Source organism: Hyperolius riggenbachi, chromosome 1, assembly GCF_040937935.1.
Source record: "Hyperolius riggenbachi isolate aHypRig1 chromosome 1, aHypRig1.pri, whole genome shotgun sequence".
Taxonomy (NCBI): domain Eukaryota; kingdom Metazoa; phylum Chordata; class Amphibia; order Anura; family Hyperoliidae; genus Hyperolius; species Hyperolius riggenbachi.
Genome location: NC_090646.1, coordinates 379388713 through 379402750, shown reverse-complemented (window position 1 = coordinate 379402750; position 14038 = coordinate 379388713). Strand labels below are relative to the sequence as shown.

At 41.3% G+C, this 14038-nt stretch overlaps 1 protein-coding gene across 11 annotated transcripts in view; it reads left to right on the top strand.

The window, feature by feature from the left end:
- The window catches only part of LOC137516318 (prostaglandin reductase 1-like), a 496699-nt gene that overhangs the window by 424714 nt on the left and 57947 nt on the right, over nucleotides 1-14038 (top strand). For all 11 annotated transcript variants that reach the window (XM_068234357.1, XM_068234356.1, XM_068234355.1 and 8 more), the window contains 4 exons: nucleotides 135-180; nucleotides 3711-3770; nucleotides 6662-6829; nucleotides 9511-9628. In XM_068234357.1, coding sequence (XP_068090458.1) covers nucleotides 135-180; nucleotides 3711-3770; nucleotides 6662-6829; nucleotides 9511-9628 — 392 coding nt within the window. The remainder of the gene's footprint in view (nucleotides 1-134; nucleotides 181-3710; nucleotides 3771-6661; nucleotides 6830-9510; nucleotides 9629-14038) is intronic.

The window sequence follows — 14038 nt, the reverse complement described above, 5'->3', positions numbered from 1 at the left end:
TTCCTCCACTGTATATATATATATATATATATATATATATATATATACACAGTATATATATAAATAAATAAATAATTTTTTCTCAAATTGCGTTAGCTAGATAAAAAAATGATATGTACTATATTATGTTTTAGAGATCTTGCTGGAATCCGAATTTTGGAGTGTTGATCCATATATGAGGTAAGTTAACAAACTCTGACAAAAAAATTAACAAAAAAAATATTTTTAAAGCATAGATAGGGAAGGGTTCTAGTTAGGAATCAATAGAAGGGTTCTTGTTAGGCATTGATAGGAGAGGGTTCTTGTTAGGCATCAATAGGAAAGAGTTTTTGTTAGGCATCAATACAGGATAGTAGAATATTTATAAAAGTAGCAATATTCTACTATTGCTAATAAGAGAATATCTGTAAACATAGACACATCCATCCCATCCTGGAGAACACCTGCTGGGACAAGTGCAGGAGAAGATTGCTGAGGACAGAGAAAGGTCCACCACTGAATTCCAGTGACTATAACATAGGTGCAGCAGACAGTGCCCCCTCCCACATAGTTACCAAAAAAAATACATAAAGTACCCTGGGGAGTTAGCTTTTTAATGTGTATGTCATGAGGGTATATTACTGTTATTTTTGTAAATAAGGGCTTGCAATTAATGATAGAGTATAAACAAACATAAAATGGAAAAAAAATATACCTTTATTTCCAAATAAAATGTTGTCACTATACATTGTACTAAGGACACAATTTGGATGTTGTAATACACAGGACAAATGTGTAGGGGTTGGACAAAATAATGAAAACACCTAACATTTTGGAATCATAATCTTTGAACAGGTTTTAAGCAATCAAAACTTGCCATATGTAATTTTTTTTTGTTTACTATTTTTGTTATTTGATATGTTTAATTAAAATAATTGTTTTTTTACAGATATTTAAACCAAAGTTGTTTATAATTTATAAAAAAGGCAGATCTCTCAGACTTTCAAAGAGGCCAAATTATTGGTGCTCGTATGACAGGGGCTACTGTAACAGAAACTGCCCGAATGCTTGGAATTTCAAGAGATACTGTCTCAAAAGTAATGACTGCCTTTGAAAGAGAAGGAAAAACGTCCTAAGCAAAGCACAGTTGTGTCCGAAAGTCGAAGTTGTCTGAGAGAGACCGTCGGACTCTAAATCGAATTGTTAGAAAAGCTTGCAAGACCACGGCTCCTAAAATCACTGCAGAGCTGAATGAACACCTACAGAACCCAGTTTCCACAAAAACTGTTCGTCGGGAGCTGCACAAATCTGGATTCCACAAGGGAACTGCAATTAGAAAACCTCCGCTCTCAAAGACAAATGTTTCAAAGCGTTTAGAGTGGTGTAGAAACCACCAGAATTGGTCCCTCGAGCAGTGGAAAAATTTGATTTTCTCCGACGAATCATTGTTTACCTTATTTCCGACCTCCGGCCGAGTGTACGTTTGGAGAAAGCCGAAAGAAGCATTTCATCCAGACTGCCTTCTCCCAACCGTAAAACATGGCGGGGGTTCTGTGATGATCTAGGGTGGTATTTCTTGGAAATCCACCAGGCCAATGATTTTCCTTCATGGAAGAATTAACAGCCGAGACTATTTAAGAATTTTGGGCGACAAAGTTCATCCTATGGTTCAAGAACTGTTTCCGGAGGGGAATGCCATCTTTCAAGATGATAATGCCCCAATCCATACAGCTAGAATTGTTAAAGGATGGCACGAGGAACATTCTAATGAAGTTTAGCATCTCATCTGGCCACCACAATCCCCAGACCTCAACATTATTGAGCATTTATGGTCGTTAGAGATTCAAGTAAGAAGTCGATTTCCGCCACCATGGTCTCTAAAAGAACTGGAGGGTGTTTTAACTGAAGAATGGGCTAAAATTCCTTTGGAAATATTTCACAATTTGTATGAATCAATACCTCAGAGAATTGAGGATGTAATTGCCGCAAAAGGTGGACCTACACCATATTAAAATATATTTTGTTGATTTTCAAGATGATTCCATTATTTTGTCCAACCCCTGTAAATAACATATGTGGGCTTTATCTACAGTAGCACTTTATTTTCAAACTATAATGGCTGAAAAATGAGAGATAATAACTGTTTTACTCTTTTTCTTATTCCCTTTAAAATAGATAGAAAATAAAATAATTCTTAGCAAAAGGTACCACCCAAAGAAAGCCTAGTTTGTCCCACAAAAAAACAATATAAAGATCATATCAGAGTGATAAATAGCAATGAAGTTATTGGTGAATGAATGAGAGGAGCGTGAAATGTGAAAATGTTTCTAGTTTTTAAGAGGCAATAACCTGTGGTGTGTGTAAGTGGTTAAAGGGACCCTGAGCTCAAGCTAAAAACAGAATTTGCACTTACCTAGGGCTTTCTGATGTCCTCCTGGCTCTCTTACCAGTCCCCCTGGCAGCTCCGTTAATCGGCAACTTTGGCCCGAAGTTGCCCGAGTGCGTCCCCGCCACACGGTTCAGTCTTAGAAAACCGTGCATGCGCAGGATTTTTACACCGGCCGGCTTGATGACGCGTAGTGTGCGCACGGGTGACTTCAGGCGGAATTTGCCAATGAATGGAGCTGCCAGCAGGGCCGGGAGAGGAGCCAGGAGGACGCAGGGGATCTTGCAAGTTACAGGGGGCTGGAGGAAGCCCCAATTCCATTTTTAGCTTGAGCTCAGGGTCTTAAGCACCACACAACAAAAGGCACATTGAAGTTTTAGAACAGGCACAAAAATAGGCAACTAAATCCATCAAATGGAAGAAAGATCAAACTTACCAAAAAAGGTTAGCAAACTGGGCTTAGTTAGTAAGTTAGCTTGGAAAAGAGAACAAGTGACATTTTAATTTGTTGCTCGCTCCCTTCGCCGATGTGCACGCATGCCCCCCGCCCCCCTCCCTGCAGCTTGTTACCATTGGGACACCGTAATTCGTGACTGGGGAAGGGGAACGAGCATTCCCCTACTGAATTAAAATGCCTGGAATGAATGAACTTGACGCCAATTCATAAAACAGGAAGTAGCAAAAAGATTATACAATGTAAAAAAAATGAACACTTCCTGTATCTAGTGGCCAAAAGTAAAATTACACATACATAAATTCTCATACATTTATAATACAAAATTAATAAAATGAATGCGTTCCACTTCCAAAGCCCCCCCCCCCCCTTCCCCCCCAAAAAAAATTCAGTTAAAAAAAATACAGAAAGAGTTAAAAATTACACCTATATTTCCAAATAATATATTGACGCCATACATAATGACAGGGACATAATTTAAATGGTGTAATAACCTGGACAAATGGGCAAATAAAATGTGTGGGTTTTAATTATGGCAGCATGCTTTTTTAAAAAAACGATAATAGCTGAAAACTGAGAAATATTTTTTTCCCATTTTTTTTGTATGATTCCTGTTAAAATTTATGTAGAATAAAATAATTCTTAGCAAAATGTACTACCTAAAGAAAGCCTAATTGGTGGCAAAAAACCAAGGTATAGATTATTTTGTTGTGATAAGTAGTATTAAAGTTATTAGCGAATAAAAGGGAGGAGCGCTGACAGGTGAAAATTGCTCTGGCCTGTTAGGGTAAAAAAAACCTTGGGGGTGAATTGGTTAACTGACATGTCTTTTTTTTTCCTTAAACATAAATAATAAAATGTATTATACAGCTGATGTCTTGTATCTTTTAGGCCTTATAGCAGACGATCATTGAAGGAAGGCGATGTTATGATGGGAACACAGGTTGCCAGGTAATACGGTATTTATTTCCATGCATTGCTTTAGCTATCATCCAATAATGCTGGTTAAATTAAAGTAACCTTTCATCTTTCATGGGAAAATCACAAGTCTAGGAACCTGGGTATAGGGCAAGGTTCATGGAATGGTTGTACATCAGTACGCCTCCCATAGGTAGGATCTATACACTTAGCTGTTTGTGCATAGATCCAGCACCTGCGGGCATGCTAAAATGACATCACAGTGTTTCCTGTATGGACTCTGATCTAGGGGACCTTGCATCGCCAGCAGCCTGTAAGACATAAAGTATACTATGCATGATCAGTGGCGTCATATATACACACTTTACAGTGAACCACAGATATGCTTGTTCCACTGGCATATTTTCATATGTTCATTCAATATGAGTTAATAAAAGGGGTTCTGTGATCCTTTCTGCTGTACCTGAACTCAGCTGCAAACAAAAAATATGGGTGAGTTGTTCCTACCACAAAGACCATTCCATACCTACTGTACCTTTCGTTTGCATGTGTGGTAAGAAGAGCTATGATAAGTACTGGTACACAGCATTTTCTCACTGTTTGACCTTGATATGGTTCTCAAGCATAAACATACTCATCTCAGGGGAGCTTATAGTTAATGTATCAGCGTCTGGAGCAGAATGCAAAACTTCAGCTTTTGTGAAATACAGACAGCACACTCCATAGCTCTATCCAGCAAGGTGAGGTCAAATGTATAACATTAAACAGGCTGCATTTAGGGATGTAGAACACTACAAATTTGGGAAGTTTAGTCGTCCAGGTATGCTTTAAAGGGACACTTAAGTCAAACAAAAAAAATGAGTTTTACTCACCTGGGGCTTCCAATAGCCCCCTGCAGCTGTCCGGTGCTCTCGCCGTCTCCCTCCGATCCTCCTGGCCCCGCCGGCAGCCACTTCCTGTTTCGGTGACAGGAGCTGACAGGCTGGGGACGCGAGTGATTCTTCGCGTTCCCAGACACATTAGCACCCTCTATGCTGCTATATGGTATATGATATATGCTATAGCAGCATAGATGGCGCTATTGTGGCCAGGAAAGCGAAGAATCACTTGCGTCCTCAGCCTGTCAGCTCCTGTCACCGAAACAGGAAGTGGCTGCCGGCGGGGCCAGGAGGATCGGAGGGAGACGGCGAGGGCACCGGACAGCTGCAGGGGGCTATTGGAAGCCCCAGTTGAGTAAAACTCATTTTTTTTTGTTTGACTTAAGTGTCCCTTTAAGGTGAACACCAGTGATCCATTCTGTGTAGTAATGTATCCATCTCTTCTGTGTTCTTCTATTACTGTCTGCCATTCCTTTTTTTTTGGGCCTTATCTTCCTACTGATTTTATGGCTGGTAAAGTCATGTGAAGGTGGAACTTCAGAGGTTACTAGTATTATCAAGCAGATGTGTTCTGGATTGCTTGAACCACTGAGTAGCTTAAACAGGGGTGTAATTACAAATCATTGGAACTCCCATGCAAAATGTGGATGCCCCACCAATGGTCACCTCCTTCTTGCTCTTCTTACTGTGTTGAACTCAACAACCTGGTGATCCATCTGCCAGGGAACATACAACAAGTGTGGCAAGCATGATTCCCTCCCATAACAGTCTGGCCATCATAGCTTCCTCCTCCCATAGCAGGTTTAGCCACAACTACACATGCTATAGGGGAAAGGACCCTAAATTAAATGTAAGGAGGGTGAGTAGCTGGGGGGCCCCACAGACCTGGGGTACCTGTAACTGCAGAGGTATTCTCGTAGTTACCCCTCTGAGCCTAAGCACACCAGCAGGAGAAGAACACCAAGATCAGAGCAGGGAAGTGGAAATGAAAAGTGTAAACAAAATACTAACTTTTGTTAGGTGTTTTTCTCCTCTCCGACTCAAAGCATTTGAGAGCTGCAGCAGGGCGCACTCAGTAGCATACTAAAGCATTTGAAAGTCTTGTCCACAGACTCCTCACTGGTTAGGTACTGGCTCTAGCCAGGATTTGAATCCTGCTCTCCTATTTTAAAGGTTATGCCCTTACCCAGTACTCTATCCTGTCTGTTAAATGCTTACTAGTTTCTGTGTATCCTGATGAATATTGAACTAGTACTACAATATCTGTAGTTACTTTTAGAAACAAAACCAATCATGCAATACATTTCTATAGCAATTCCAGTTCTGTGCAGTCTGTACATCTACTCAGAGAGCTGTCTTCAAGAGAAACCGTGACCAAGAATTGAACTTCATCCCAATCAGCTGATACTCCCTTTCCCATGAATAATCTATTCCTTTCCACAAACAGATCATCAGGAGGCTCTGTATGGCTGATATTGTGGTGAAACCCCTCCCACAGGAAACTGTGAGGACCATGGTCCTGGCAGTTTCCTGTCTGTGAACCTTGTTGCATTGTGGGAAATAGAGGTTTCCAACTGCCAAAAAAGCAAGCAGCAGCTACTTCCAGTGACATCACCTTCCAGCAGTAAAAATGTCACCGTGTGATAAATGTAAGAATGTAAATCAGGGAGAGGAAAGCTTTTACAATGGGCAAACACTGACTAAATCATGTAAAAATGAAGCACTTTTTGTATTACATTATTTTCACTGGAATTCCTCTTTAAGGCCTCTAGGGAATTTTGTTGGACTTAGCTGAGGGTGACCCAGGCACATGTAAGATGCTAGAAGTATAGATATGACTTGCAGATCATCATCATATTGTGCTGAATGTGGAGTTATCCTTCAAAGCCAGAGTCTCACTACATATCTAAAAAAACCAAGGTTTTTTTAGTTTTCATTTTTTAAAGAAGACAAAGTCAACAATGATCCTTATCTATTCTTCTCAACTGGGGTTTCTTTTATTCGTGTTAACCAAATGAACATCAGTCTTTTTCTGGTTTATTACAGGGTGGTAGAGAGTCAGAATTCCGCTTTTGTAGTTGGCGATTACTATGTTGCAAATGAAGGCTGGAGAACACACTTCATATCAGATGGTAAAGGACTCCGTGCTTTGCCTTCCAACTGGCCTGATTTTCTGCCTCGTTCACTGGCACTTGGGGCAGTTGGCATGCCTGGGTAAGTTATTGCTAAAATTTCTCGTTTCTAAATTACAGAATTTGCAGCCCTCTGCTGGTCCATATTTGGACATAATGAGGGTTTCTTGGAGGATTAGCGCATAAGAGATTAAGATTTACTGTCATGTGCATAAACTTGCAGCAATACCTCCAGCCAGCAAGAACCTTACTAAAACATGTTGGGCTGGAAAGTGTAAAATACAGACATGCATGCATAAAAAAGTGGTACAGTGGAAATGGTACAACATAAATATTTTTTTTTTCAGAGGGACCCAGGGGAGTAGCAATAGCCATAGCAGCCATATCAGCTGCTATGGGGCCCTGGAGCATAGGGGGCCAAAGTGGTACTTAATATAGTCACCATTATTTTTCTTGTGTTCCTCCGCCCTCTGGCTTTGTCTCAGTGCCCATGGACTATATGCAGTGTAGATTATATGAGAATGTAAGATGCCCAATTAACTCATATCCATAGGGTGGGGGCAAGTAGCACTGCTTAAAGGTGTTCTCTTGCATGCCTAAAAAAACAAAAACAGGGCCTTTTTCCACTAGCAATCGCTAGCGTTCGTGCTAAACGCTAGCGATTGCGATTCAGCAAAGTGAACAAATTCTCCCGGTGTTTGCGATCACGATTTTGCTATGCAATGCACTTCATAGCAAAATCGCAGCAAAAATCGCTCCCTGACACATTAGCACCCTCTATGCTGCTTTATGGTATATGATATATGCTATAGCAGCATAGATGGTGCTATTGTGGCCAGGAACGCGAAGAATCACTCGCGACCCCAGCCTGTCAGCTCCTGTCACCGAAACAGGAAGTGGCTGCCGGCGGGGCCAGGAGGATCGGAGGGAGACGGCGAGGGCACCGGACAGCTGCAGGGGGCTATTGGAAGCCCCAGGTGAGTAAAACCCTTTTTTTTTTTTTTGACTTAAGTGTCCCTTTAAGGACCCTTGGTCTGCCGTATTGCATTTTCAAGTAGAACCCTTAAATAAACACTAAAAGAAAACTAGCCAATCTCCTTTTTATTGCAGCGAAACATAGCATAGCATCTTTTTTCTTTTGATAAGCTCCAGAATAGGGTCACAACATTTATGGTGCAGGAATGGATGGCCAGCATATTGGAGGACAGCTTAGAGAAATATCACAAGGTTCGGGACCCCTGGCAGCATCACATTGACCAGTCTTGACGTGTGTGCATGTGTGTGTGTGATGGGGGGGGGGAAGGCTGCTTGATGGGTGCGCCCTGTTGATGCTTTTCTCTACACTTAATTTTTTACTTTTTTCTATAGATCCTTTTTTTACTATAGATCCCTCTCCCCCGATCCACTTATACATCCCCAGAAAAACCATCAGTCAGGAAGACTCATGCATTGCACAGAATAGGGATGGTGCATCTAAAGACTCCACCTTTCATTGATTGTGTTTAGCTTTGAGTTTTAGTTTTGATTATGGCACATACAAAGGAATGCAGGCATGCCTTTTCTCTTTTTGCAAATCTGAGGCTAGCTTGACCATAATAGCAGACTGATACGCACATTTATCACTTCCTAATAGGAAGTACTGGTAACTGATGCAGCTAGTATTTTTATATGCACATCAGTACAAGGTAAGGAAAGGACATTAAAGTGGGATTGTCAGCCACAAAATCGAATTCCATTTAAACACAACACTGTTTTTAATGCTGCCAGGAATCTTACCCTGCAGTGGAAGCTCTTCAATCTATTCAGAAAGTCTCTGATGTAATTATCTTATCTCAGTATACCAAGCTCTACTCTCTCGCCGATGCCGAAAACAGTGAGAGTGGGAAGCGTGTCATCTCCCCTCCCACATTCCCGTTCTCTCATTGGGCTGAGTGACAGGCTGAGGCTGAAATCTGGTCAAACGTGTCACACACGTGATTAGAAAGCAAGCCAGAATGAAACAGCAGATTGGAGGAGAACTAAGGGAAGGAATGGTATCAGGATTTAGCTTCAGACTTTGGGAAAAAGACATGGAGACAGAGAAATGCCAGGAACAGGATTCTCTTCATTTACTATATAAAATTCACTGAAATCAAAACGTGGACAGTACAATACATGTGTTATGTAAGTAGATCAAGTATTTATCTACTTATATATGAAAAAAAAGAAGTATCAGCAGCACCGCTAAAGTGAAAAAGATAGCTCTTTTATTTGTGCAAAAAAAAAAAAAAAGCACATATATAAGTAGATGCAAACAGTTGTTTGACCCAGCACTCTAATTGGAGACTAGCATGCTTTAGCTGATCAGAACTTGTTGCTCATCAAGTTCAAAAATAGCAAAAAAAGAAGTATCAGCAGCACCGCTAAAGTGAAAAAGATAGCTCTTTTATTTGTGCAATAAAATCACATAGCAAAGATAGAGCTGAAGGCAACTACAGCCCGCTGTTTCGAAGTGGCATGCTTCTTCTTCAAGTTGCAAGCTGTTGACGAGCTTGCAACTTGAAGAAGAAGCATGTCGCTAGTCTCCAATTAGAGTGCTGGGTCAAACAACTGTTTGCATCTACTTATATATGTGCTTTTTTTTCCTGGCACAGTATGGCTGACCCTCCTGCTTTGAGTAATATTTATTGAAATTACAACATAGTCTACAGGGGATTTTTTTTTTTTTTGGGAGGGGGGGTTCTTTTCAATTTTGTACCCTTTAAATATGTCTGTTTTGTGCAGTATCACAGCTCACCTTTGCCTCAACCACGTCTGTGATCCAAAGCCAGGGGAAGTCGTTCTTATCAATGCAGCAGCCGGGGCTGTTGGCAGTATTGTTGGCCAAATTGCTAAAATAAAGGTAATTCAATAGGGGTTTTTAAAGACATCACCTTTCCCCAACTCTATACTTGTCTGAGAAATGAGATTAGTCCACTCCTATAGTGGAATATAGGGGGAGCAATAATTTCCTATCAGGCATTTATTTGCTAAGATCAGTTAATGCTGTACTGCAGGCTAATATAAATACAGTGTAGTCTAATACAATAAATACAATATGTAATGTATCAAATACAAAAGTAGTTTGGATCAGCACCCATCAAAGGAGAAAAGTGAGTGCCCAGGCTTACAGCATTCCACACCACTGGAGCTGTTACTTGCAAGGAAATCCACTTGAAGCAGGCACCTCCAATATAAATACTTGTCTCTTTATTGATTACATCAATTAAAAGCAGCGCTTACAACGACAGACCGCTGTTTCGAGCTAGCATTCGAGCTAGCATGCTCTTTATCAAGTTGTCAAAAGCTGCAATTGCAGCTTTTGACAACTTGATAAAGAGCATGCTAGCTCGAAACAGCGGTCTGTCGTTGTAAGCGCTGCTTTTAATTGATATAATCAATAAAGAGACAAGTATTTATATTGGAGGTGCCTGCTTCAAGTGGATTTCCTTGCAAATATGTAATGTAAAAAATATAATTCTTATATAAAACAATGTTAAGATAACCAGAGTCCAAAGATGGCCAAACACCATACAATTAAAAGATCACATCTTATACTTATTCGATAAATACGATCGGTTATACTGAAAAATTGAACGATTTTTTTCATTCATTTGATAAATCTGATTGAATTTCCCATGCAATTCTTAAATTGAAAACATATTTAAAAAATTGTATGTTGTGTGGCCACCTTAAGGCCCCAGTTAAAACTGAAAGAAAACTGTTTTCAAAGTAATACCCATGTTTTCCTATGGCTCAGTTCCTATACATTTTTTAACTAAAAGCTTTTTCACAATGCATTGCTTTGGAAAGTTTATATGCATCAGTTTTCAGCATAAAGTGTAAAAAACGCCTTAGGGTAAGTTCACACTGAATTTGTTACAATGTACATGCAGCACATCACAATGGATTTCAAAACTAGTCTCCCCTGGCAACTCCCAGCTCACTCCCATTCATTTGCAACATGGAAATTATATGGGCAGTGATCAGGATCGGACTGGGCCACAGTAGTACAGTTTTTTCCCTCGGTGGGCCCCGCCTCCAGGTCTCTAGTTAGCCCCCTCTCCTTGTCTCAAAAAACCAATGTATTTGTGCGCTCACTTAATTAATGTCCCAGTATTACTGATAACATTAACCAGTCTATTACTTAGCCAGCAAAAAAGTTCTCTGGATCGCAGCGTCAATCATCAAGCATAAGATGTATTTCAATAAATTTCCACCACGACACTGCGCTCACAGCTTCAGAGTTGTCTTGTTCCAAAGTTGCCACTCAAAAAATAAAGAGGGAAACAAAAAAAAACATAGCATAATACTGTTTGGACTTATATCTCCTTCCCAAACACCATGTGCTCTAGATAATGTCCTAGTGTGTCTCCACCGGCATGCAGGGTCTCACAGGTCCTCACCATATAGCGTGGCCGCCAAATCACAGACAGCTATACACATCTAGTACTATCACCAGGTGTCACAGTGCTCTTCCTGCTATCCATATATCCCAAACACCAGTACTCGTGGACTCTCACCTATTCACATTGCCATCCACATTATAAGACAGCAAATTCGCTTATTGCATCACCTCCACAGTCATCTCCCCGCAGATGGATCCACATCAGAGCAGATAGTTCATAGCACCTATCAAACTGAAAGGCCTCTCATAGCGTAAAAACGTACTTTTATTTAAAAAGTTAAAACAGAGTGCACTCACATGATCCAAAGTTTAAAGAGTAACTGTCAGGCTGCAGAAGCTAATTTAAACCTCTATTCTCCTGTGTTAAACAGTTTAGACGGAAGCCAAAAAGGCAATAGTGAAGATAAAAATCTTTCTTTCATTTGATGTGTGCTTATCAGCAAAGCTGTTAGACCCAAGCTCTTAAAGGGAAGGTTTAAGCAAAATAAAATAATGAGTTTCACTTACCTGGGGCTTCTACCAGCCCCATGCAGCCATCCTGTGCCCTCGTAGTCACTCACTGCTGCTCCAGTCCCCCGCTGGCAGCTTGCCGACCTCGGAGGTCGGCGGGTCGCATTGCGTACATTTTTACGCATTCCCACTAATGCAGGAACATTAACACATACATTTTTACGCGTTAATGGTTCAATGCGTAAATTTTTACGCATTGAACCAGTAATGCGTAAAAATGTATTTGTTAATGTTCCTGCACTAGCGGGGATGCGTAAAAATGTACGCAATGCGGCCCGCCGACCTAAGAGGTCGGCAAGCTGCCAGCGGGGGACTGGAGCAGCAGTGAGTGACTACGAGGGCACAGGATGGCTGCATGGGGCTGGTAGAAGCCCCAGGTAAGTGAAACTCATTTTTTTTTTTTGCTTGGACATTCCCTTTAAGAGGACGCAAGCTGCAAACCATACTGCAAAGCATTCTGGGGCCCTCCCTCGGCTGCTAATAAGAAGTTACAGGGTCAAGTAACAATAGCATGTAACTCAGTCCAGCGCACAGCACTGATAAATCTTCCGGCAGAGTACACTGCAGGAGTCCGCTATTGTTCCTAGCCACATGGCTAATTAATATTCACTGCAAACTAGTGTTATTCAGTACGAGCTTTTCTGTGATCAGGAAGCAGGGAGGACATGACGACACATTTGGCTTCATAGGAGACAGACAAACATGGAGCCTGCCATGAGCTGTCAGGAGCATCATTCTCTGCATATACTATATAAAAATTCTGTGAAATCCAAACGTGGACAGTGAAATGCATATGTAATGTAAGTACAGCCTATATTTAGCTACTGATATATGTGTTTATTTTCTCTGAGACCTAATACCTAACAGCTCCTCTTTAACAAGCATAGCATAAAATCAATGTCCTCCACGCCAGCTCTCTCCACACCCGTAGCTCCGCCCAAATTGATTTTATGCTATGCTTGTTAAACTTTGGATCATGTGAGTGCACTCTGTTTTAACTTTTTAAATAAAAGTACGTTTTTACGCTATGAGAGGCCTTTCAGTTTGATAGGTGCTATGAACTATCTGCTCTGATGTGGATCCATCTGCGGGGAGATGACTGTTGAGGTGATGCAATAAGCGAATTTGCTGTCTTATAATGTGGATGGCAATGTGAATAGGTGAGAGTCCACGAGTACTGGTGTTTGGGATATATGGATAGCAGGAAGAGCACTGTGACACCTGGTGATAGTACTAGATGTGTATAGCTGTCTGTGATTTGGCGGCCACGCTATATGGTGAGGACCTGTGAGACCCTGCATGCCGGTGGAGACACACTAGGACATTATCTAGAGCACATGGTGTTTGGGAAGGAGATATAAGTCCAAACAGTATTATGCTATGTTTTTTTTTGTTTCCCTCTTTATTTTTTGAGTGGCAACTTTGGAACAAGACAACTCTGAAGCTGTGAGCGCAGTGTCGTGGTGGAAATTTACCCTCTCCTTGTCTGACAGAGCTCCAATTGCTGCCTGCAGCACAAAAATTCTGTTCTCAGTGCTGTAATCACTCATGCTGAGAGCAGTGGCGTAGCTAAGGAGCTGTAGGCCTCGATGCAAATTTTACAATGTGGCCCCCCAAGCACTCTATACATAACAATTGATACGATGCACCAAAACCTGCCAATGTCAACAACAGTGTCAGAGGTGCAAGAAGGGGATGGAAAATAGCTTGTTAATGATTACCACTGTTCAAAGTATCTATAGAAGTGATTATTATGAGCACAGGACCAATAGAGAGGTAATACTGTAGTTGAGGGAGGGCCCTTCGGGGCCCCTTTGGCCCAAGGGCCCCGATGCGGTCGCAACCTCTGCAAAGTAGGACATTACTTTATTTTGAAGGAGGGGACTCTATGCAAAGTTTTGCTGGGCAGCAGTGTCTCTGAATTACAATGCTGCTAAGATCATGTACATGTGGCCCTGTCCATAATCCATCATGACCACGCCCACCTTCCGGTGCATGGTCACGCCCTTTTTTTCACCGCAATCATGGGATGTGTGGGCCCCAGGCTGAAATTTCTTTGGTGGGCCCCCAGTGTCCCAGTCCGACCCTGGCAGTGATGTCCAGAAGTGCACAGCTTGGCCTTTGTTATCGCTACGGTACCCAATGCACGGTGGAGGCAACATGCAGATGTCAATGTACCCATTGTGGGACCATTGCATTGCATTGATGTGCAATTATAACTTTAAAATGCACCATAACACGCACAGTATGAATGCACATTGACTACTGTACAGCGGGTAACAGATTGAGAAGAGGTGGGCAGTAATAGTGATGAACAAAACTTCTAACAAGCTAATTCTCATCATTAATAATTAA